This window comes from Drosophila miranda, chromosome 4 (genome assembly GCF_003369915.1).
Source record: "Drosophila miranda strain MSH22 chromosome 4, D.miranda_PacBio2.1, whole genome shotgun sequence".
NCBI lineage: Eukaryota > Metazoa > Arthropoda > Insecta > Diptera > Drosophilidae > Drosophila > Drosophila miranda.
In genome coordinates, this window is record NC_046677.1 from 31,674,604 (window position 1) to 31,698,621 (window position 24,018).

Here is a 24,018-nt window from a genome sequence, read left to right on the forward strand (position 1 = left end):
CATGGTATGTTATGCAAAAGGGGTGCATTTTACCCTGCATGCGTGGTATTTTCTGGGCTATTTTGCCTGTTCTCCATACCCTATTTTTCCGCTTTTTTTGAAAACCCACTGATTTATTTCAACCGCCGCCGCCGCCGCCGAATCCAAAAAAAAAGCTCCGCGCATGCTACTGTCAAGAAACGGAAAACGAGAAACTTGCAAACAAAAAAGGGAGAAAAAGTGCGGCTCACAAAAGGAAAACGAGACAACAACAAGAAAGTATTGGACGGCGGGCGGCGCAAACTATTGTGTACCTACGGAGAGGCGTAATAATATTATAGAACGCAGTAAACAAACGAAACTTCTGCAACGGGAAGGGGAAAAATTGCATTTGATTGATTTTTGCACAAACGCAAAAGAAGAAAGAGATTTGCTGTTATTTGTTTGTACATGACTGTGCACATGTGTGTGTATGTGTGAGAGTTGAACATTGATAGGACGCTGGATCGAAGAAGAAAATCGCATTACGCTTGTGGTAAGTAACGGGAGTTCTAATTTCTGTTATCTCTGCTTTTTCGTCTTTCCTTTGCTCTCCTCTATCGCTTTGTTTGGCGCCTGCGATGCGCCCTTCCCGCTCGCTGTAACGCGCCGCAGCATTCGACAATAATTCGCCAATTTAAAGCTTTTGACCTCTCCCCCCACATTTCCACCACAGCCTCGCTCTCTGACAAACAGAAATGTGCTGTTATTTGAGATGCTTTCTTGCTGTCTCCCTCTCTCGGTGCCAATCTATGGTTGTTTGTTACCAAGATATATTGAAAACTCAAACTTGGTTTGATTTCTACAAATTTAAGAGCATTTTAATAAATTATTCTGCCCTCTGCACTCTGGAACACAGATTTGGAGGCATTACGTTTCCATTTTATATATGTACATATGTATGCATATGTATATACATATTGCTATTATTTTTTTTTACCGTTTTCTTTGGCTTGTGCCGGAAATATTGGTGCCTAAAGTGTACATTTTAGTATGTCGTATTCAAGTGTCGGGGAGTGTATGTACCTAGCACAATGCGTGTGCGTGTGTGTTTTGTGGATGCGGCTGTCAATGTATTTGTGTTTGTCCTATCCATTGCACATTCTGACATTGACAAGATTTTGAGTGCTTTTTTTAAAAGCAAAATGCAAAATAGATGAGAGCGAAAGGGATGGACTGTCCATCGTTTCAATGTCAGCTTTTCATTGAACTTGACTTTTGTGGTTTTTGTTCTGTTTTGTGGCAAGGCCACAGTCATGGCCACACTGAGAATTCCAAGAAAACTGTTTTCCTCTATGTATATACATACATATGTATAAAGGCAGGCTCCGTTTTTCACTTACTTTTGCGGATTACGTTTTCAGCCGTTTTAAGGTCCTGGCCAATTTTTTGCGAGCCAAATTTGAGGTTGGGTTAAAATAAAATTATTTATAAAGAAAGAAAAAGTTTAATTACCCTGATATAGGTGTTAAGTTTATGTTAATGCATCAATAAGTCATCTATTTTTTATACCCGATACTCAAAATGAGTATTGGGGTATATTAGATTTTTGGTGAAAATGGATGTGTGTAACGTCCAGAAGGAATCGTTTCCGACCCCATTAAGTACATATATTCTTGATCAGCATCAATAGCCGAGTCGATTGCGTCCTGTCTGTCTGTCTGTCTGTCCGTCAGTCCGTCCGTCCGTCTGTCTGTCTGTCCGTCCCTATCAGCGCCTATTGCTCAAAAACTATAAGAGCTAGAGCAACGACGTTTTATATCCGGACTTCTGTGATATGTCACTGCTACAAGTATATTTCAAAACTTTGCCCCGCCCCCTTCCGCCCATGGTTGTTTCATGGTGGGTTTTGCCAATTGCAAAATATGAGTTCAAGGATCTCAGAACCTATAAGAGCCAGAGCAACTAAATTTGGTATCCACACTCCTGTGATATCGGACCTTGCCCGTTTTGTCTCAAAATTTTGACACACCCCCTTCCGCCCCCGCAAAAGACGAAAATCTGAGGCATCCACAAATCTCAGAGACTATTAAGGCTAGAGTATAAAACGTATATCTGAAAATTTCGCCCCACCTCCTTCCGCCCCCACAAAGGACGAAAATCTGTTGCATCCACAATATTGCAGATTCGGGAAACTAAAAATGCAGAATCATAGAGAATGATCATATCTATCCGGTTGCGGAATCTAGATCAGATCGGATAATTTGTATAGCCAAAAGCAACAAATCAATTCGCAGTGGCTACGCAGCGCCCGACGTCACGCTCAGACTGATTTTCTGTCTCTCTCGCACGCACTCTTTGTCGTGTCGTTTAATATTAGCGGCGTCTGCCGGAGGAGAGCCATACTGACTAAGTATCGGGTATAAATGTAGAGTTGCGGTGTCCGCAGCAACTCACAACGTTCGTTTCCTTTTGCAATTAAGCTTCGTTACGTTGTAAAAGAAGCCGTTTACTTTTCATTTCGTCAACGAAAATGTTTTCGGAATCTTTCGGAATGTGAAAACGGGAGCCCCAATTTATGTGTATTCAAAAGTAAATCGGAAAACTTTTGTGAATGTGAAAAACGGAGCCTGGCTGATAGATATATACATACATATAACAGAGAGATAAGAACAATGTGCAGTTTTCTTATCTTTAGAAGGTTATTTTCAAGACTTACCTATTTTGTAAGTATGTAGTACTTACATTTTTATAGCCATAACTCATATCGCATTCGCATGCCTTGTTCAAACATGCCTTGTGGAAACAATGTGCAAGTTATATACACTATCTTTTTTGCATATTATACGCCCTTCAAAGTATTGCACATTTATACTAATTTAAGGCGTTAAAGAAAGCAGATCGATTAGAATTTTTCGCACCTTTTACTTTTGAAACACAGTCCAACGAAACAATTCGTACTCTTGGTGGAGGCATTCATGATAAAGATTTTCTGTGGAAAATGGGTCTAAGCCAATGATTTATTGAGTTTAAAAAATAAAGAAGTGCTTGTAGGCAGTATAGTAGGTTCCAGTTACAGGGAATTTGAACTAAGAGAAGCTAGAAACAGTGGTTCTTGGGAAAGGTTTACCTTCAGATTATCAGATCTCCTATTTCATCTATGTATATTGCTTTAACGAACAGTAGAAGTTTGAGCTTCCAAATAGCGATAAAGCTCCGCTGAAAAATTTCAATTTGCTTTTGGCGCTATGCTATCTCGCTGCCAGGTCTCGTTTCATTTGCTTTTGTTCTTGTTGTTCATGGATATTTGGTTTTTATTTATTTATTTTATTTGGTTTTTATTGCCTGCAAATGCCTGTGACAGTCAAGAATGAAAGGCATCAGCACAGCAAATAGTATTAAGCAGAGAAGGAATGCCAGCATAGGAAGAAAGCGGAATAAATCCAAGAACAAATGAATGAAGCTCCAGCAACGGCGAATGCTCAAGTTTTATTTACTGCTGACATTTTCACGCCCCCACATACGGTACAGGCACACACACACAAACACACACATGGACCATACACTCAGAAAAGCATGAGAAGTCGAAAGGGCGCAAAGGGCTCTCTCATTGTTTGCCATTCATGAATGAAGGACAGACCCACGTAGGAGAGGAGCACCAGAGTCTAGATAATATGCCCTCTGTCTGTCTGCACTATCGTTTTTCCTTTCCCGCTGACTTAACACAATGGGACACAGCACTTTGCATCCTCTTTCTTTCCTTCCTTCCTTCCTTCCTTCCATCCTTCCTTTCTTCCTCTATTCCTTGGACATGTTGTGCATTTAAATCGCGCTTGATCAGTGGAGCTTACTATATCCTTTTCTCTATAGGCAGTACTCGTGTGTGTTTGTGCCTTTATGGCACAGTAGGCATTTTATTTTTACGGCTGGATTAATTTATAGATTTAACCCATGTACGATACATAAATTGATTATGCATAGCCATGAAAGTCAGTCCCGGGCCCATGAATTCCCTGGTGTGGTGGCGCTCTCTCTATAAATAGCAGACCAAAGGGTCGCCAGCAATTAGAGGAAGAGAGAGGGAGAGAGTTTGGGTTCAGGTCATGGTATTGCTGGAATTTATGCATTTTACATGAGTGGGAGAGAGTGGGTGTGCTGTGTGTGTGGCAGGTGATAAACAATTTCAGTCAGCATAAACAATATGGCATGTGGCGATACGAGTGCTGAAGTCTGTCTGTTCGTCCCTGTCTGGCTCAGGCCCCATTGACGTCAGCATTGTTAATCTTTCAGAGGAGGTGTGAAAAATATCCAGCTTGCTTATACAGAAAGGTTAAGCCAATCCTTGGAGAAATGGAACGACACAAAGAAGGAGGAATCATAATGCGACGACCGCATTAAATGGATCTTTTCTACACCATTAAATATATATTAAATGCTATAGCATACTTTCAAGTGGTTAATGAGAGTAGAGAGAAATTTAATCACATGCTTGGACCGCAAGTAAGAGCTTATCGCGTCGTGTGCATGTCATATCCAACGTGCTTAACATTGACAACCGACCAGAGCGAAATTGACGCGTTCAACAGACACACACACCAGAGAGAGAGCGAGAGAGGGAAGAGAGACCCAGGACAACGGTTACACAGCCACAATCGAACCACTAACGTCATCAACTGAAGCGCTAAAATGACGCTCCATGTCAAAGTCCACTTCTCGCCCATGGAATTTTTTGTTATTTTTGTTGCCTGTTGAAAGCAATTTTGTAAATGGCTTCCGTTTGAACAAGACACGCGCCAGCCAGCACTGGAAGAAGCAGAAGAGGATCTGAAGCACTAGGACTAGGACGCAGGCTTTGCATCCAAATACCCCTTATTTGTTTAGGGGTGTCGGGCATGCTTTATGCACAGCTGTTGAAGCATGGACGACTTGTCGCCTGAGATAATAACAATAGAAATAGACATCACGCGAGGTATCGTTTCCAGGATGTGTGTTTATACACATGTTGCTACAAATTAAAATAAAAACATTGCCAGAGTATGGAAGCTTATGTCAGTAGAGGGTATCTAGCAGTCGTAATCCCCTACTCCACAATGCTGGTTCACTTTTCTCCTATTCCTCTGCTATCCTTTTACCACTCTCCTCTCCAAACTCATATATTCCCATTTCCTAGACTCTTTCTACGTGCCTGGCAATGCCTGAGAGAGTCTTAATAAATACATAAGCAAATGGCAAACGAGTGCGAGTGCGAAAGGAGTACGAGTACGTATGCATGTGTGTTTCTTTTCTGTTGGCTTTGCTCGGTTGTCCCTCCGTTGTGGCGCCACTCACTTCAAAAAGATAAGCTCTGAGAAAACAGAGACATATCAAGGTCAAAGGAGAAAGAGGGAAAGACACATCTATTGTTCGTTTCTTTACCCTGGCGGCTATAATGGGGTTAAGGCATCAATCAGTCACAGTCCGTTAGTCAGTTTAGTTTATCTGGAATTCCACCGAATAAGTCAATGAACCAGAGAGACCGCAGACTCATCCAGACACGACACACGACGACACGGCATCTCATCTGTACACTCTCTGGTGGGAGGGGGAGTAACAAAATGATTCGATTGGGTTGGCGTGCCCAGCCAGGAAATAAAGGAAACGCCTGGCATGGCCTGGCCTTGATTAACACTGAATGCATATTTAAAAGCTCTCCAAAGAGGGGCAAACAGAATGCAATCCGTGCTTGATTCAATTTGCATGCGCCCGAGAGTCCGAGTGGCGGCTGTCAGGCATTCAGGCGCAATTGTTTATAAATAAATTAACAGAGAGCTGTAACAAGCGATGACTGACCCTCACTCACTCGGACGACGACGATGGGCAGGAGCGCAATTAGAACAATGCTGGCCAGGGGCAGAGGCAGCAGCAACCAGCCCCTCGTCTCAACAAGTGCATAAGGTGGGAGAAATAACATGGAAGGGAAGCGTAGTCGCAGCCATTGATACCCTTTAAGAAAAAAAGTCTTATGGATAGGAGGATATACGAAGATGCCATTTTCGAATGCACACCATGCCGTCTGCCTTGCAAATATCTCCTAAAAATCAGCAGTCTCTCAGCAAAGGGTATCAGAAAATGGAGGTGCGTGAGTGTGAGTGGGAGAAGTTGGGTTTGGATGACCGGCGCGTGGCAGCGGCTGAATGCCATGACAACGAAAGTGAGAAGGAGAGTGTGAGAGTGTGAGAGCAGCACAACGCAATAACCGACAGAACAAAGAACTGTTGCTGGGGGGACCATTAGTCAGCATCCTACGTACCCCACCCCTCTTTTCACCCGCTTGACAAATACTTCCGCATTTCTGCTGCAGCACCCCAGAACCAGCACCAGTACCACTGTTGATTAATGAGCAAAGCTCTCACTGTTGAATAATTCCCGCATATCATTTGAGGAGAATGCAATTAAAAATTCACTCACCAGTGACGAAAATCAATTAATCGCATAAGAAACGAGAGTTTACAAAATTGTATTTTACAAAAACTGGCACAGTTTTAGTTCTACTTCTTTTTTTCCTCTCGTGTTTGCACATGATATACCGTATTCGTATTGTTTTTCGTTTTTACTGTCGTGTTTACATTGGGAAATTTGCATGGGGTGAACGAGGGGAAAAAGAAATTTGCATGCCATGGAGAAACAACAATAAACACGTCTTAAATCGTTTAAACATGAACGGACATGCACACAAGCAGATGTCGGTCTTGCGGTATATCGTCTCTCTCGGTCTCTCGGATATGGACATATGTATATATTTAATTATGAATTGTGTGTATAATGTAATGCATTAACCGATGCAGCTCTTTTTAATTGTGAAATGAATTGTTTACCTCTGTGAAATTTCCCACGCTTCTTACGGGCAGCGAGGCAAAGCAAACCAAATGAGTTTAAACTATTGAAGTGATTTAATTTTAGTTGAAGAAGTTTCCATCCGTAATTATTGGTCTTATTATTTTCTTATGAACATGATCCCTTACTTTTGATATTACAAACAATGTTATGTTTTGGGATTGAGTGAAATAAGAAGGAGAAGGTTTCATTACAATATGTTATTGCAACTTAGAGCTGATAAAGTTATTATAACTTGATTGGTCACCACCAGGCACAAGGCAGTGCTGTTTAACGATAAAAAGTGCTCACCAAATGGTGTTAAGTTAGCAATGGACAGGAAATATTTTACACTTAACGCGAGACAAGATAAAGCATCGACTTGAAGTGGAAGACCATTCCGAGTATGGATTGTGCAGTGCGAAATTCAATTAAAAACTCATTTAGCCCACGCCCCCTAAAAGCAGTTAAGATAGCCGCTCCCCGCCACCTGACTTAACGACACGCTGGAGTCGAGAGCGCTTGGGGCAGAGCCAGAGGCCCGCCAGCAGCTATCTCTATATTTGGATCTGCAAATAACATTGATTCAACGCTGGCGTACCGAAGGCAAGGCTATTATTAAATACGTATGTATCTGTATTTGTATCTGTGTCCGGGGTAGGTCAGTGCGGGAATCGTGGGGACTCTATCGATTTTACTGGCGCCAGATAAGATATATTCTCAAATTTGGTGTGTGTGTTTGTACTGTAATTTGCAACCCTCGCAGTCAATTTGTCGCCCAATCTATATAAATACTCGTATTTCAAGGGCTTGTCAACAGCTCCTCCTCGGTGGGTGGATGGGGAAATATGTCAACCATTCTTGACATTTATTTTATTCAATTGGAGACCAGACTACTTTTTTCTCTCTCTCTCTCTCCCTCTCTCTCTCTCTCTATCTCTTTGTCTGATTTTCTGCTGTAACTTGTTTTGGTCTGGCTCTGGCTCTGATTCTGCCTGTGGCGCCTTTTGTTTCGGACCAGTGCCACAGCACTGTGGCAGTCCAGTTTTCCCTCGAGCTGAAAGCAAAAGTGCAAAAAGTTTGTCTTAAAATACTTTTAGTTGCACGGAAATGGACCATAACTAAGCGAAAGAGAGAACAAGAAATGGGAGAGCAGCACGAGTTCGAACTTTAATGAACTCTTAATGAGGTTGGTAGAGGGGGTCAAAAGAACACATCTGCCAGGGTCAATTAATCAATCAATCATTCATAATTTGTGTAGCCTAACAAGCTCGCAAAGAGGGAACTACTATTACGATGTGATATGAATAAAAGATGAGGAAATAATCACTGTCTAAAAATCTGTACCTTATAGGGAATAGGGAATCCTGTGATTGAGAATACAAATTGTGCAGAAAACAATCCAAAATCAGAGTCAAATATCGTGTAAATAGGATAAATAATAAGGTAAGACATGCAAAAACTACTTTTAAAATAAGTATAGCTACAAAATCATATAATTGTTGCCCATCTTTGGCAACCAACTCCTTTCCCTTGGTCTCTCTGTATCTGATATTTTTGGGTCTAAACTTGGCTCACTATTATCTGCTATCTTTTATAACAACAATAATAATAATAATAGTCCCTCAGTCATACCCGCTGTAATGCGGTTGGCCTTAGTCCAACCCAAAGACTCGACCCCAACCAATCACAGTGCGGGGGGACCAGAGCTAATTATGCGCAAGACAAACAATTTGGCGGAGACCATGGTCAACACCTCGAAACACCTCTAAAGAGGCGTGGGTGTGGGTGTCCTCTTGGTCTTCATTTCTGTATCTCTGGCACACAGAAGAGCCAGAGCGCTCTAGCAGCAGCAGCAGCAGAAGCAGCGCCCCTCCAGAGGCAGAGGCTGTGTAAACTTTGGCCATAAAACGGTTCTGTATGTGTGCCGCCTCGAGTGTTTTGGCTCTTGCCGCATCACAGCTCCTCCTCATCCTCATGCTCATCCGGAGACGCCTACGCCTCTTTCAATTTCTCCTCCTGGCTGCCTGGCAGCTGCTGGCTGCGACGTAATAAGTTTTTTTATGTCGTCCCTCTACCAGAATTTCTTTACGAGTTGTTTTTTGTTGTCGCTGAAGTGTGGTATTTAACATATTTTGCTGCTGCTGCTCTAGACATCCTAAAGTATCTGGTGGCTGTGCTGTCTTTTTGGTAGGGAAAATGCGTATGTTTCAAGGTCACAAATGCGGCTCTAGGCGAGGGAGGGAGACCACTATGAAACATATGAAAATAGCTTCGAAGGAATCAAAATCCAAGTAGATGGCACCCTTGACAAAATAAAATATGCTAATTTTTGTTTACCATTGGGTAAATCTATGGAGATTTGTTCTAAATAAAGTTGAAAACAGATACATAAGTTCTACTTAGAATAATGTTGACTTTTCATCTAAAAGTGGGACAGCATCTAGTAGAAGTTAAGTCATGGAAGATCATTGCACATTTTGCTATCTATGTATACTAATAAATAGGAATTTTTTATGCCGTTCTCCAACGTTTTTCCGTATGTGTCCCATGGTTCTAGCCGGAGGAAAATGTTAGGAATCTATATATACTTTTTATATAATTTCTGATATTCTTGACTTGTTTTACAATAATTTCTCATGGTCTCTTCACTTTACTCTCCATTTCAGCATTCACTCAACGCCAAGCCACCCACAAACCATAATCATTGCACACACCACAAAGACAAATGTTTGAAAAAGACTGAAAAACGACACACACACACTCTCGCACAATATTTCTGGAATATTTAGCTGGAAATCCAAGCCACCGCTGAACAAGAACCAAAACCACGCACTTAAACAGAAACAGAGACCAAAAATAGCAAAAATCATTGCTATGTCATCGCGTTCCAAGGAGAGAGTTGTCACTGCATTTCGTAAAATCTTCCATAAATCGAACAACAACAATAATAATAATAACAATATGAACAACAATGATAAAGTTGATGGAGCCACCGGCAACAATATTAACAACAATAATGAGGAAGCCACCTCCGCAGCTGCGGGAGGATCTGGATCAGGACCAGCTGGAGGCGGAGGAGCCGCAGCTGAAACGACAAACTCAAAAAATCCTGTAGTTCGCATGGCAGGCGAGCAGGCTCTGTGCGATTCACCAGGCAAGCGTCGACGACAGGATCATAAGTCAGTTGAGGATTTAAAAATTATTTAAAATTTTGTTTGAAATATGCCTAAAATAAAACCAACTTGTTCTTGTGATTCTAGAGTGACGCCGACGGCAGGGCGTCAGTTGGTGCCAGCCGATCAGAGTATTCGATCGCGTCGCCTCATGAAAGAGTACCGTGAAATGGAACGACTGCAGCTCAAGTCCGACGCTGTGTTCACGGTAGAGGGACACATCTATTTGCTCTTTTATTGGATTTTAGCTACTCTTTTTCTATTTTTTGTGCAGGTGGAACTGGTCAATGATAGCCTATTTGAGTGGCATGTGCGACTCCATGTAATTGATCCGGACTCGCCGCTGGCCCGTGACATGATGGAGCTGAATATTCCAAACATCCTGCTGCACTTGAGCTTTCCCAACAACTTCCCCTTCGCGCCGCCCTTTATGCGTGTGGTTGAGCCGCGCATCGAGAAGGGCTATGTGATGGAGGGAGGTGCCATATGCATGGAACTGCTGACGCCCCGTGGCTGGGCCAGTGCCTACACCGTGGAGGCCGTCATCATGCAGTTCTCTGCCAGCGTGGTCAAGGGTCAGGGTCGTATCATGCGTAAACCAAAATGTACAAAGGAGTTTAGTCGGTGAGTGTTACAGCACAGAATGAGTGTTACAGAATGGTTGATTAAAAAAACTAAAATCGATTGTTTGCTTACCTTTGCTTTCACAGCCGTCAGGCAGAGGAGTCGTTCCGTTCGCTGGTGAAGACACATGAGAAGTACGGCTGGGTCACGCCTAGCCTGGCCGATGGTTAAGTACCACGTCGAACGTCCGCTCAGATGCCCATGTGTTTGCCAACTCAACAAAAATTACATTCAACACACAAAAAATCTCATTGAAAACCAAATTCCTCATTTAACATTCAAAATCTGTCAAGTAATTAAACGATTTCAATTGTAAGCCATCCATGAAGAAAGATTAACGAGATCTAGAGAAAATGAAAAAGAGGGCATTAAGCAACAAAAATTAGCTTAAAATGTAATTTTAGCTTGTAGTAGAAATGCAAAACAAAATGCAAGAACATTTATTGCAAATCTTAAGTATTATTAGTTCTGAAAGAAACATTTATAATTTCCTTAACGATCTTCGGTACGATCCTAGCGTTAAATGTTAATTTACATTTTGAATATAATGTATAATGATTTACTGATTCAATTAGTCTGAATAATGGAGATCGACTGTGTTATTATAATTTCATGTGATTTTTGTTAACTAAAACAAATGCCAATCCCATAGTCGCTGAACGACAAAAACAAACCATAACTAAAACTGCAGCTGAAGCTTGTAAAAACGATTGTTTTCTCTTACGACATTTTGTATTTAAGTTTCGCATAATAAATAAAACATGTCTATAAAAAGAGTTTTCATTTTGGGGCGGCAACAGCAGCAGCGAGTGGATTTCAAATTGCGCGCGCGCACAATGTTGGGCAACAGCAAAACCCAGAGATGCATGACTATAAATGTATCAGGCAAAGAAATGACGAGCTGTTGCAGCAGCGTGGAAAAGCAAAACAGAATTGTTTGAAAAGCGGGACTACATAAACTAAAATAGAAAGACATTTTTGCCAGCATTTACCATTATTATCAAATAGTTTCCGATGAAAATACAATCATTTTGTAAAGATATTTGCTACCAAGCTTGGTAGTTTCAGTCAGCTTGAACGTGTTTCTCATCAATGCAGCACCAGCGCTATACAACACTAGAAAAAAACTAAACGGGTAGCTGAAAATTATAATCACAGGACACAATTTTGTAAGTGAATTAAACCCCCTAGACACCGCTAAGTACCACAAGAGTTTAGATCAAAGTGTGCCACACACTCTGGACAAACTAATTTTGGCCACATTTGACATCGCTCGCTAGGAACAAGGCGCCAAAAACGAAGCAAAAAAGTGCCTCGCTGGGCACGCATTTTGTCGTAGAAAAAAATCGCCAGGCAGCTGAAGTCGCCAACGACGGCAGCGACGCCGGCAGAGGGCTGCAGGCAGCGGGCACTCAAAAATCCTGCCAGAGCGAAACTGAAATAGAAATTTCTTTGGGAATTTGGATATTGCCCGCTGAACGAGGGGAGGGGGACACTCTCGCATCAGCTGTGGCCAAAGTGGAGCCAGCGAGAACAAAGTGTGTGCAAAAATATAGAGAAAAACAAAAAACGAAAAAAAAGCGAATAAGAACCGACGAAAAAGCAAATTGTCGAGCGATCGGTAGCGCAACGAAACCCAAACGAAACCCTCGCCCCAGGCCGCTGGTCCCAGAAATACCCACAAGTCGAAAATAAAACATTTGCCGCTCTATTATATGTATCTTTAGACTTGTATTTCGAAGAGTGCAACGGAATGGAAACGGAGACGAAAGCCAGCAGCGAGGAGCAGGCCAAGACGGCGACGCCCGTGGCCATGGACACCCTAGATCCGCCGCCGCCAAGCAGCTCGAAGACCCTTAAACGCTGCCTCAGTGTGCCAATCATCCGAACGCCCTCAGGGCGACCCTCGCCACACGCACCCATGACCACACGCGCAGCCGCAGCTGCTGCCGCCGCGGCCAAGGAGCACGAGCAGACGCCAAAGAAGAACCCACCGCAGCACCAGCAGATGGAGCACTACTCCTCCAAATGCAACTCGACCATCGATTACTTTGGCAAGAGCATGCACATCCGATCGCAGCCCAATTCCCGCGAGGTCTCGCCGGCGCCGGTGTTCAATATATTTGCACCACGTGCCCGACGCTACTCGGCCAGCTACAGTCCGATGTCCACCGCCAACGGAGGGACCAACGGGGCCGCGCTGTGTCTGACGCCTCGCGTCTCCCAGCTGCGGCAGGAGGAGTGCGCCGATCTGAACAGCCGCGAGGTAAACCACGAGCGGGAGGTGCATCGCGAGATACAGATCTCCCAGAGCTGGGAGGACCTTACGCTGGTGGCCGAGAACTGGTCGTGCAAGTCCGACGAGCTCTCCAATCCGCTGCAGGTCACACTGCCATCGACAGGCAGCACCAGCTGCTCCAGTCCCAGTCCCACCAGCAATCGGGCGGGCATGCGACTGCCCTACTCGCCATCGCCCACGCGGCGCACCTTTGCCACCAGGCGCTCCATGTCGCCGATTGCCATGCGCCCTTCCCAGCTGGGGCCGGTGAAGCGCAAGTTCGAGCTGGACGACAATCCCGGGGGCAGCAACTGGAGTGTCTACTCGCCGTCGCCCATGAAAAAGATGTTTACAGAGAGGTACGTCTAAATGCCGCCTAAATTCCACTTACAGATCTTCCAATGTAATCTCTCTCGCCTTAAATAGTCGCGGCTCTTCGCCCGTGTGCCAATCCCCCTCCTCTGTGTGTCCCAGCCCCGACTCGGGCACCTACGATGGACGCATCACCCCTAAGCTGTTCATCTCCAAGCTGTGCACAAATAATGCCGTTGGAGCCGGTGGCCAGAACAACAACAGCAGCAGCTCTGACTGTCCCTCTCCCAGTTCCGCTTCGCCCGGAGCTGGTGGTAGCAGTGGGCCTGGTATGGATGCTGGCTCCTCATCGGAGCCCATGTGTCTGGCTCTTTCTGGGAGCAGTCAGAGCCAGAGCATCGATGAAGGCATCTCCATACCGGAGAGCGAGCCCAATTCTTGCCGCAGTCGCACCTCCTCCATACTCTCCACGGCGTCATCGAGCACCCAAGTGCTGGTCAACGATCTGGCCGACGATGCCACCCTAATGGACGATGCCAAGAGCGAGACCTCATCGATCGGGGGCTGTTCCACGATCAGCATAGAGTCCTCCTCATGCGACAGCGGGGCCAAGACGGCGGCCACCTTTCTCAATCGTCTGGTGGTGGACGACGGTAACTCGCCGCTGGCCCAAAAGAGCTTCTACATTAACAAACAGGGCCTCTCGGGGGCCAAAAAGTACATTGTTAACCATCACGAGGGTGGTGGTGGTCCCAGCAAGGATGTGCAGCAAAAGCTTTAAGCAATCGAGTGGCTGATTGTATTGTCCCACATGTACATTAAGATTATAAATAATTTATATACTAACGCACTCCCCAAGATGTCCCCAAGCCCGCTAAGGATTGAAACCATTGATCCCACATTATTTAATAGCTTTATTGTACATAGTTAAGTTGTTTGTGTCGTCACATCGCCTTCGATTAGAAGCATATCATCATGTCCCCTCCCCAAGCAATCCAATTCCCCACACGCAATCCCACATTCTCCTAGAAAACATTGGTTTTAATATGTTTAGCCTAAGGTTTAGGCATAGGCAAAAGAGTTATTAACTTAACATAATCCTCTATATGTTACTATATGTTTTCTTCTACCAATTTACAAATTTTTTTTGTATATTTATATATATTCCATATAGTTATGGAAGTTTAGTTGTTAGTTAGTAGTCCTCAATCCCTTAGATGATAGCTACCAAGAACCCAATTTTGCCAAATATTTTTCCTTTATGTAATCGAAAATTATACGTACATCCATATTATGTGATCCAATTAAGTGCGGGGCTACAAACATACAAAAATCCCCGCCATAAACTGATCGATTTATACAATTACTATAGTTTTACGATTCGTTTGTATTTATCGTAAGCGAATTTACGTAGTTTCAGGAAATGTTATATCTAGAAAGGAACCACAGATGGAAAGAAATGCATATTAAACATTGTTCAATAGTATTCGATCTACATATTTATTGATTTTGTGTTAGACGAATTGCAGAGATATTTTGGTTTTTTTTCTAGACATTATCCATCTATATATCTCTGACAGAAGAAAAGTGACGTCAGATTTGGAAATTAATCTTTTAAATGTATCTTTCGGTTATGGTGATCTAATCGAATGGAATGCTGAAACAGAGATGGGAGGAGATATTTAAAAGTGAAATATTGCTTCATATCGAATATATCGCGGGAGACATAGCAAAGAATTATTTGGAGAATGTAAATTAAAATATCAATCCAGAATACAATCGAATAGATGACCTGTGGTCCCATTAACAAAATATACATATATGTATCTATATGATTACAGAATTCTTCAAAGATCAAAAGAACTAATCCTCACGATATAAGTTCACATATACATAGATTCCTTGAGCGAACACTTGGGTCAATAATTAAGATATGGGATGTATTGAATGGTTCGAAAAGCTGTCGTGCCTGAAATATTATCTGAAATCTGGTAATCGCATTGTATTTATTTTTTAGAAAGGCAAAACAAACCCAAAGAAGATTTTCTTGAACAGTAATTAATAACTAAACAATTAATTAACAATAATCAGAATAATCATAATATAAAAACAAGTTTTCTGTTCCCCTTTTTATAACATTTTAAGAATGCATGCAACACTCTGGGAAAAAAAATTAAAGTATTACGAAGTCTAGGATTCCAAAAAGATTGGGGAAACGAGATGGTTGCTCTTACCAGTCCTTTGCACATATTCGTACATACATTGCACTATCTATACTATAAATTTTGGATATACATATGTATGCATATGTGGATATGAAAAATTAAAGTCTTGTGAAGGATAGAGGCATATTAAAGGAGGTACTGAGATAGTCGAATGATATGCCCCATCTACCATTCACAGTAAATAAAAAAAGAAGATGATATATGTCTTCCGAATAAGGGTGATTATCAAGTATTTAAACGTATTGCAAAACGTATATCTCTGTTGAATATTAGAAAGGTTGAAATATACAAAATAGTGGCATGTCAAACACAACTGAATACAAATGTACTTTCAAAGCAAGTTCCCAATGTTTATCGTGATGCTTAATAAAAGAATATCAAAGTTTTATATGCGTATTTATTTATTTCAGAACAAAATTGCTGAAAGTTGTAGCACCTGTGAGGTGTTACCTTCCCAGCATTTCTTTCTAACCAGAAATACAATTGTCGTTTATGATCAAGGAATTCTCGGAATTACATATGTGAATACCATAAACACATATTAAGAAAACCCTGAGAATGTTCGTCAAAGGTACATTCCTTCTAGTAGTAATATAAGAGTACGATGTCAATGAAAATGTAATCCAAAACAGATTGCCACTAATTATCATATCGAAATGAAAGCACTGATGCAGAGTTTTCTCGTTAAACAGAAGCCCAGCTGTCGTCCATAATAAAGGACTCTTGAGAAAGGGTCCCATCAGTTTTACAAGCGCAAATAATAAATAAATATGAGAAAAAATTTAGCAGTCAATGAAAATTGAATATTAAGGAATTGCGAAAACAGATTGCCCCCAATTATCGTGATATCATGATTATTGCCAAACCCTATACATATATGTATGTATGTATCTACGCGTATGTATATTCCATTCCATATACAGATAAATTTCATTTACACATTGCGAAAAAGTTCGAACACCTGGGGGCACTATCGTGCCGAGCATTGCTCTCCAGATATACACATATGCAGCAGCCTCACACGAACACACATACACCCGCACACGGCATGCGCATGTACAGCCAGGCCCCGACACGGATGTTCATGACGGCGGCAATCCCCCAGGCCCGGGCCGAGTGGGCGTTTGCAGCGTGTGGATGTTGATGGTGGACGGTGGGGATACGATATAAACAAGTTTTATAGCGAAAACTGAAAGAGCAACAAGAAATAAGTGTGCGCGGTGTTGCTCGTACTTGTAGTCACGATCGCCAATCCAATCCAATCCAATTCTCATTCCCGTTTCCATTGCCCCCGTTCCCGGATCGAGAGCCTAGCCAAGCATTGGAGGAGGAGATCTCTAGATCCGAGCCAGAACTCTCTATGAAATGGGTAATGGGCCCCCACGCTAGAGGCATACAAATGAGCATTTCACACGCCATTCCAGTACTTCTCTCCGCTGCATCTCACCTCACGCTATTCAAAAACCTCGTGCAAGTTTCCACCGAAAGGGTTCGTTCCCCGCGATGTTATTCACCACTTAAAGGCCGATCACTAAGGCGTAAGGTGTGCTAGGGGGGGGGGGGGGGGGGGAGGGGAGGAGTGAAGACCAGCAACAGGCAGGAAGCACAAAGAAGGAGATGGAAAAGAAAAAGAACAACAAATAAACGAAGAGAACAAAATTATTGTGCACGGCGCTCGGACGTCATTGAGATTGCCGTCTGTTGGGTGCGCTGCTCTGGCTCGGGCTCCACTCTCAGAGTAATCTTGAAAATCGTGAGTTTGTTGCTGCTGTTGCTGCTCCGCTTCGGCTGTAGCAGTTGCAGTTGCAGTGTTGTTGTAGCTTTGGGGCATGCTTTCGGTCCGCCCTGTGCGCATTTTCTTTGTTTTTTTCGATTTGTGTGTGTGGCAGGCCAGGCAGCAGGCAGGCATGCAGCGTCCCCCAAAGAAAAATCAAGTTAACAACCAACGCACGCAAACACAGTGGATAGGGCGGTGATAGGAGAGGCAGAGCACCAACGCCAACGCCAACGCTGCGCTCGTGTGTTGAAAAAAAGCCTGCAGCGCAGTTGCCTTCTCTCGTGCTCTCGCGCTTCGCTGATTCACAGACAGCGCAGACCAGGCAGACGGACCAGACACCAACAGGGGGGGGGGGCAGGTCACGTTGGCGTCGCTGCCAGCGTCGACTGCTGAAACTCGACTTTTGTCGAGAGGTTGCTGAGCCCGAGCACCGAAGCCGCGAATCCAGTTTCTTCTTCACTCGCACGGCGTCAGAGGCAGACGGGCAACCCGGGAGCGAGCGCCAATAATATTATTCGCAAAATTTGCAGCGCAAAAAAACAGAAAGTTGGAAATTGTTTCTGCTCTCAGCCTTTGTTGACGCTGATCCTCTGCGGGTAAGGATAAGCAAGAGTGAGGGGGATGCATATACATACATACACGACTAACTTTGAGTAACTGTTAATTGGTGTGTCACTATTTCTATCTCTCTTTTACTCTTTACTAAGCAAGAGTGAGGGGGATGCATATACATACATACACGACTAACTTTGAGTAACTGTTAATTGGTGTGTCACTATTTCTATCTCTCTTTTACTTGTTTTGCAGGCCATGGAGCTGGCTTTGAGTAAGTCTACGTGCTCCGCTGGAGCACCACCCGCTGCGTCCTGCATGGAATGCTGCTCTGAATGCCCCCTCTCTTGCTGCAGTGCGTCGTCGTGTTACGATGCCAGCTGCGAGATGCTGCCACAGGATGCCATTCGATACGAGTACCACGAGCCGGAGGAGAACTTTGTATCTATCGATGATGTGAAGATCAAGGCGCTGCTTTTGAGAATCGGCCAGCAGCAGCAGCAACAGCAGCAGGAGGAGCTGGAAAGGCAGCGTCGTCTGGAAAGAGAGAAGGATTGCCTGGAAATCATTGTGCTCGATGAAGAGGGAGTAAAGCAGAAGGAACAGCCACCGTCCGGTTTGATCATCAGTGCAGCCAGAAGCTTGGCAGGAATTTGGCCACAGCAACGTACATCACCCGACATCCAATTGATACCCAGAGTAGAGCAGCGCATTGTGGCGGAGATCGAGCTAAGCGACAGCGATGAGGAGCAAGAAGAGGATCCAGAAGAGCCCAGCGATGAGGATACTCTGCCACTGGCTGCCGTCAGCTGTGAACTGAAAGAAGAGGAGCTGGCACAAGTGATTGTTCTGCAATCAGAGGATGAAGAAGAGAAGGAACAGCGGCCAACCAAGCAGAAGAAGCATGGTCCCCGCAGACCAAACAAACGACGCCCTTATGTTAACCGCCGGGGACGGCATCTCTTCGAGTGCGCCGCCTGCGGGAAGAAGGTGCAGTCCAACTATAATCTGCGGCGCCACATGATGATACACACAGGTGAGAGATCGGTCCCCAGACAGTTCGCTGTTCCACCATTTACCATTTACTAATCCCTTTCCCTTTTCAGGCGAACGTCCCTTTCCCTGTGATCTGTGCGAGCGTCGCTTCCGAGAGTTTAGCGATCTGAAGAAGCATCGCCGGAGGCACTCTCATGATCCGCTGTTCATCTGCATGATCTGCCATCTGGGACCGCCCATAGAGCAGGACTCGACGCGCTGTGCGGACTGCGAGAGCAAGAATCTCATGGTGAAGCCGGATACGGAAGAAGCAGACCAAGCAGAGGATGATCCTGTGGAAGAGATGGAAGAAGATGATGAGGAGGAGCAGGACGACGGAGAGGAGGATCAAAAGGATGCCACACCACCACCGGCAGCGCCCTCGCTACCACCCACCTTGACCGTGACCCTAGTACCAATAATACCACAGCACACCCCACCCGCCCCAGAGGTAGTTGTGCCACCGCCACCACCAGTACAGCCACCTGCAACTGCTCGCCCGCCCCTGCCACGCAGCTGCAGCAGCGCCAACTCATCCTCGTCCCTCAGCAATGACGCCACAGTCACAGCTTCCCCGATGAGGCCCTCTAGAAGTCGCCGCTCCTATCCCTGCCCGCTGTGCCACCGTCCCTTTGGAACGCGCCACAACCTCAAGCGCCACTATATGATCCACACCGGCGAGAAGCCTTTCAGCTGCACCAAGTGCCGCAAGCCATTCCGCGAGTGCTCGACCCTCAAGAAGCACATGGTCACCCATGTCCGGGATCGCTGGTACAAGTGCCTGCGCTGCCCATTGAGGTTCCAGGACTATCTGGACTACACTTCCCACAAAGCCTCGCATCAGGAGGAGAAGTCAGCCTATGAGAGCGATGACGGCGACAGTTCGGTGGAGGATTGGCTGGAGTGCTGCGAGTGCCAGCAGAGATTCACCGAACTGGATGCGTACACGGCACATCTCAAGCAGCACGACATGGAGCTGTACGGCATGAGTGTGGATGATGTGGACGTCGAGGAACAGGGGACCTAACTGGAGACCTAACTGTGATGCCACCAAACGGATCGAAAGAACGAATTTTCTATACGATGATTGAATCATTTATTTATTTTAGTTATTTTATTAACTTCCACTGTGAGTGAGGAGAGGTGTGGTTTCTCTCAAACAGGATTACAAATCCTGCTTAAAATCAAGACATTCCTATCCTGTAAGGCAGTATTTCCTATATGTATAATCCACTACAACGAATGAAACATTCATATTTTATTTTAAGTTCTATTCACCTACCTTTTTCCAGCTATACATAAAGTCCATCTAACCCAGTGAAAGAATCGCAATCGCAGTGGACTTCCAGTAATAATTACCGATAGAATGAAGCACGGAGTAAATTCTTTTATATATCACTACTGCTTGGTTAATCCATATGATAAGAAATACATACATATCTATGAACTAAACAAAATGCCCTAAAAATAGGGGCTTATCTTTTAATTTAATTATTTATATTTATTATGATATTAAAAAGTAAACGTATTAAGCGCACAAGAGTTGGTGAACTGTACAAGAGATATAATCATCATCGTCAAAGAACCCCCAAGGATAGGGATAAAGCTAAACTCGATTTCAGTAGAGAATAATTAAAAACAAAAAACATAAATAAGGCAGAGACCCATAAGCGTAGGAGAAATGACTAAGATTGGGGCACAAGTAGAAGAAGAGTCCACAAAGGACCCCCGCGAACCCTTTACTATATGTCCAAGAGAACAGGCTTGGTCTCCTTAGCACACTTGAACACCGAACGCATCATTTTGAGGAAGCCCGTATCCTTGGGCTTCTCCAGGCCGCGTTGAACGCGATTCTTCATCACCGAAATGAATTCCTTGTTGCTCAGCTGGTTATCGTCTAAATCAATGATAAAAGAGAGTTGTATAGCATTCCATTATATCTCCGAAGATTGCCCTTACTGTTCTCATCGAAGATGGTGAAGACAACATCCACCACGTGATCCGATAGATTGACCAAAGCCACTGTCTTGGCCACATGCTGCAGCGTTTGCTGATCAATGGAGGCGCCCGCAATGTGGTAGAAGGTCAGGGCAGTGTCCACGTCATTGATGTTGTTCAAAAAGTGGAAGAAGTCCAGATAATCCTGCTTGGATATGCCCGTGCCATGATCACGGAAGCGACGCTTCACACGCTTCAATTTCTTTTGTTTCTTCTTCAAGGGATAACCCGCATAGGCCAAAAGGAGCTCAGCGAAATCAGCTTCCGTGATGTTGCCATCATCATTGGGTTCTTTTCTCTCGAACTCCAGAGAGAGGATCTCACGCTGCAGCTGCTCTTGGAAGTCCAAGAACTTTTCAATCGTCAACTTCTCATCCATATTAGGGCCAAAGAAGTACGTGATCAAAGCGGAATTCACGCCCTGTGGAGAGGATTTCAAAGAACTTGTCACTGATCTTCCATAAAAGTTAGGGCAAAAACATCAAGAAGATTAATCTGGGGTGCATGGGAGCAGGTGCGTAAGTTACGTTCCGAGCGGAGAGGCAAATAATGATTGTGTGTATGGTGGTGGTGGGTGGTTGACTAGTTCGGTGAGAATATGGGGGTGTTGGGGTTAAGATAAAGGTATGTACAGATTTTGAGAAGGCAAAAGAAATGAATAAGCATTATCACACAAAAGTACCTTCAAGGACTGTAAGTACGTCAAAAACAGAGGGAAGTTAAGATTTGATATGTACACAGTTAGACACGCGTTCAATATAGGATCAAAGCCAAAAGACAGAGAATATACAAAATATACAAAAAGGATTCGTTTAGTACAACATGTGGTGGTACTCTTTCGGTCTCCTTCATACAATCACACTCCAAGCGATCTTTTACCCCGTGTTTACCTTAAAGGTATTGCCCGTATTGGCATGATCGCGATGTCGGGTACCCATGCTCGTCTGCGACCGCACCAGAGTGGCCACCATCTCGAATTCCTCACAGTCTACATCACCATCGCCATTCAGGTCAAACATGCGGAAGGCAATCTCAAAGTGTCGTCGGGAAACTGGGCAAGAATCATACAAATTAATAGGGGAATAGATATCTCCTTAATTGAGTTACTTGAGAGCACTGTCAGCAGGAAAATGTAGTCGGAGAAGGTGATAAGACCATAGGAACCCAGCTTATAGAATATGCTGTTCTTCTCCAAGTGAAGGTTCAGTTGTTCGCCAACAGACTGTAGAGGAAGCACGGTTTATTTTCAGCTGTGCCTCGTAAATAATCAAAGCCTTACCTTGGGATCATAGCGACGATACTGATCCAGACCAAGACCTAAAAAAAGCAGAAAAAGTCCGTTTAGTAAACTTAATCCATAATGAGACTTTCAGAGTATTAGTAAAGAACCAATTTTGCTGCTATCTTTGAGTGGGGGTTTTGATTGTTTGGTTATCTAGCACATACCATCGGGTTGCTTCATGCCTGGCGTCATGCTGGTTAAGAAATCGGTCGGTGTCATGTAGACCTCATGACGATCATCGGCAACTGGCACTTGGATGGTGGCAAAGTAGCGAAATACTTTGTCCGGCGTGGAAAACTGACGTATGCGATTCTCATACTCAATGATCTAAGGCAAAGGACATTAACTTAGCTTAGCTTAGGGAATCGTACGAGCAGTAGTAGACAGGCAAAAACAAAAACCCAACGGGAACTACAAACTGATGTTAGTGGAGGGAAGGATGGGAACAGGATGAAAGATTTACCATCTGGCTGCTTGATGCCCGGATAGATGGAGCGCAGAAAGTCCTCGGGTGTCATGCACACAATCGTCTGTGCGGCATCTTGCAGACGCACTGTGGCAAAGTACCGAAAGATCTTATCGGGCGTGGAGAACTGACGGATGCGGTTCTCATACTCAATAATCTTCATGGGTGTGTGTGTGTGGAGTGTAATGGCAACGCAAAATACATATAGATGGGGACAACATAAAAGAAAAAACAAAAATATTGGTAAAAGAAAACAATTTAATGAAGGAAAAGAGAGGGGAACAGCTTCCTATAAGCTGGATTGTACCTTGCGCTCGCGGAAACCAACTTTTTCCCTGATTTTCTTGCCCTCATGCAGATGCAGGCCGCCGCTGGATTCGTCCTCATCGCTATCGTCGCTCTCGGAGTCGTCCGAGCTGTCCTCTCCATTCACGCCAGCTGCCGAAGACGGGCGCTGGCCGGAATCTGCATCCACTTTGGGCATCAGCAAACGTTTCACTCTAAAAATAGATTCCATTTTAGCCACAGAATGTACGTAGTAGTCTTCTTTATGGCTCGCTGCTTACTTTCCCCAATCCAGCACGGATATGATGAACAGACTCAGGATGAGTCCATGGAAGTATTTGGTCACTTGAGGGGTCTTCTCCTGCTGATGGCCAAAGCGTTTGTGTCCTCTAATCTGCATTTGGCAGGGATTCCCATCGCAAATTGAGGTGGCTGCCTTCAGACAGCTGTTGGTGCTGCTGCTCGCCAGGGTGGAGGCGAGTGCGACTTGTGCCCGATTCTGCAGCAGATTGATGGACGCCGGCCTGGACAGTGCGGCCAGGACCTGGCGCGTCACCAGGAAGCGCAGCACAGACATTTTCAATATCCTTTTTCGGTTGTTTTTCGCTTTTCTTAAGAAATTTTTTCGGTTTTATATGCACATTTTTTTTTTGGCAACAAAAGAGTGTGACCGTATGTGATGTTTGTGCACAGCTGTAACAGAGCAGCACGCAGGTGAGTTGCAAAGCGAGCAGCTTTTGTCAGAGAGCTCTTCAAATGGCGGTAAATTCGAATTTGTTCTGCTTTCTTTTTCCTGTCTAAAGTAAAGTGTTTACTCTATTGATTTGCCTCGAGGCGCATTTCCAAGAAGCTGCAATGCCATTGCAGCGTCAGCACGCACGCACTTTAAATATCATTAATCAATCACAATCAATCAATCAGCAGATTCAATTACTCACACGCATGCACACACTCGCATGCACGCACGAAACTATAAAAAGTGACCACCGCGTGGGCGTCTGAGCAAATTGAAATGCTGATTGCACTCCCAATGCGGCGAAGGTGCAGTGCAACCACCAGGTGAAATATTCCTCAGGTTTTGATTAATGTAACACACGCCCCAAATTGTCTGTCCGATGAAGTATTTATGGCGCGATGCTTATTTATCGCTGTACAGCACTGGGCTAACAATAGCACTGTGCTACAAAAATCAAAATTT

General features: G+C 44.3%; 4 protein-coding genes across 11 annotated transcripts; 3 read left to right on the forward strand and 1 right to left on the reverse strand.

The window, feature by feature from the left end:
• The first annotated feature begins 111 nt into the window (after positions 1-111).
• Positions 112-11,338, forward strand: LOC108163647 (ubiquitin-conjugating enzyme E2Q-like protein CG4502). 2 transcript variants are annotated; one of them, XM_017299057.2, is made up of 6 exons: positions 112-514; positions 8,165-8,256; positions 9,480-9,992; positions 10,074-10,194; positions 10,261-10,610; positions 10,697-11,338. In XM_017299057.2, the coding sequence occupies exons 3-6, from the start codon at positions 9,688-9,690 to the stop codon at positions 10,779-10,781; spliced, it is 861 nt and encodes a 286-aa protein (XP_017154546.1). In that variant the 5' UTR covers positions 112-514; positions 8,165-8,256; positions 9,480-9,687; the 3' UTR covers positions 10,782-11,338. The 2 variants fall into 2 exon arrangements, with proteins under 2 accessions (XP_017154546.1, XP_017154545.1); XM_017299056.2 differs by lacking the exon at positions 8,165-8,256.
• A 341-nt stretch (positions 11,339-11,679) lies between these two features.
• Positions 11,680-14,691, forward strand: LOC108163719 (flocculation protein FLO11). 2 transcript variants are annotated; one of them, XM_017299169.2, is made up of 3 exons: positions 11,680-11,779; positions 12,338-13,247; positions 13,315-14,691. In XM_017299169.2, exons 2-3 carry the CDS (start codon positions 12,364-12,366, stop codon positions 13,979-13,981), a joined length of 1,551 nt encoding a protein of 516 aa, XP_017154658.1. In that variant the 5' UTR covers positions 11,680-11,779; positions 12,338-12,363; the 3' UTR covers positions 13,982-14,691. The 2 variants fall into 2 exon arrangements, with proteins under 2 accessions (XP_017154658.1, XP_033249238.1); XM_033393347.1 differs by having other exon boundaries at positions 11,702-13,247.
• A 2,897-nt stretch (positions 14,692-17,588) lies between these two features.
• Positions 17,589-20,421, forward strand: LOC108163514 (zinc finger protein 771). The gene is made up of 3 exons (XM_017298846.2): positions 17,589-17,798; positions 18,010-18,790; positions 18,861-20,421. Exons 2-3 carry the CDS (start codon positions 18,013-18,015, stop codon positions 19,814-19,816), a joined length of 1,734 nt encoding a protein of 577 aa, XP_017154335.1. The 5' UTR covers positions 17,589-17,798; positions 18,010-18,012; the 3' UTR covers positions 19,817-20,421.
• LOC108163515 (calcium uptake protein 1 homolog, mitochondrial) lies at positions 20,302-23,495 on the reverse strand. 6 transcript variants are annotated; one of them, XM_033393344.1, is made up of 9 exons: positions 23,102-23,495; positions 22,843-23,035; positions 22,234-22,396; positions 22,067-22,104; positions 21,895-22,009; positions 21,678-21,838; positions 21,470-21,478; positions 20,749-21,208; positions 20,302-20,686 (listed from the first exon to the last, which is right to left on the reverse strand). In XM_033393344.1, exons 1-9 carry the CDS (start codon positions 23,395-23,397, stop codon positions 20,532-20,534), a joined length of 1,590 nt encoding a protein of 529 aa, XP_033249235.1. In that variant the 5' UTR covers positions 23,398-23,495; the 3' UTR covers positions 20,302-20,531. The 6 variants fall into 6 exon arrangements, with proteins under 6 accessions (XP_033249235.1, XP_033249236.1, XP_017154338.1 ...); XM_033393345.1 differs by lacking the exon at positions 22,234-22,396 and adding an exon at positions 22,533-22,692 and having other exon boundaries at positions 23,102-23,493; XM_017298849.2 differs by lacking the exons at positions 21,470-21,478; positions 22,234-22,396 and adding an exon at positions 22,533-22,692 and having other exon boundaries at positions 23,102-23,492.
• Positions 23,496-24,018: the final 523 nt, after the last annotated feature.

What these genes read in the sequence shown, in the direction of transcription:
- LOC108163647 (XM_017299057.2), top strand. Translation starts at nt 9,688, where the DNA reads ATGTCATCGCGTTCCAAGGAGAGAGTTGTCACTGCATTTCGTAAAATC. An exon ending in AGTCCGACGCTGTGTTCACG is followed by an intron (nt 10,195 to 10,260) that starts GTAGAGGGACAC and finishes TTTTTTGTGCAG; the next exon opens with GTGGAACTGGTCAATGATAG. An exon ending in TGTACAAAGGAGTTTAGTCG is followed by an intron (nt 10,611 to 10,696) that starts GTGAGTGTTACA and finishes TTGCTTTCACAG; the next exon opens with CCGTCAGGCAGAGGAGTCGT.
- LOC108163719 (XM_017299169.2), top strand. Translation starts at nt 12,364, where the DNA reads ATGGAAACGGAGACGAAAGCCAGCAGCGAGGAGCAGGCCAAGACGGCG. An exon ending in AAAAAGATGTTTACAGAGAG is followed by an intron (nt 13,248 to 13,314) that starts GTACGTCTAAAT and finishes CGCCTTAAATAG; the next exon opens with TCGCGGCTCTTCGCCCGTGT.
- LOC108163514 (XM_017298846.2), top strand. Translation starts at nt 18,013, where the DNA reads ATGGAGCTGGCTTTGAGTAAGTCTACGTGCTCCGCTGGAGCACCACCC. An exon ending in CCACATGATGATACACACAG is followed by an intron (nt 18,791 to 18,860) that starts GTGAGAGATCGG and finishes TTCCCTTTTCAG; the next exon opens with GCGAACGTCCCTTTCCCTGT.
- LOC108163515 (XM_033393344.1), bottom strand. Translation starts at nt 23,397, where the DNA reads ATGTCTGTGCTGCGCTTCCTGGTGACGCGCCAGGTCCTGGCCGCACTG. An exon ending in TCCGTGCTGGATTGGGGAAA is followed by an intron (nt 23,036 to 23,101) that starts GTAAGCAGCGAG and finishes ATCTATTTTTAG; the next exon opens with AGTGAAACGTTTGCTGATGC. An exon ending in TTGGTTTCCGCGAGCGCAAG is followed by an intron (nt 22,397 to 22,842) that starts GTACAATCCAGC and finishes CCTTTGCCTTAG; the next exon opens with ATCATTGAGTATGAGAATCG.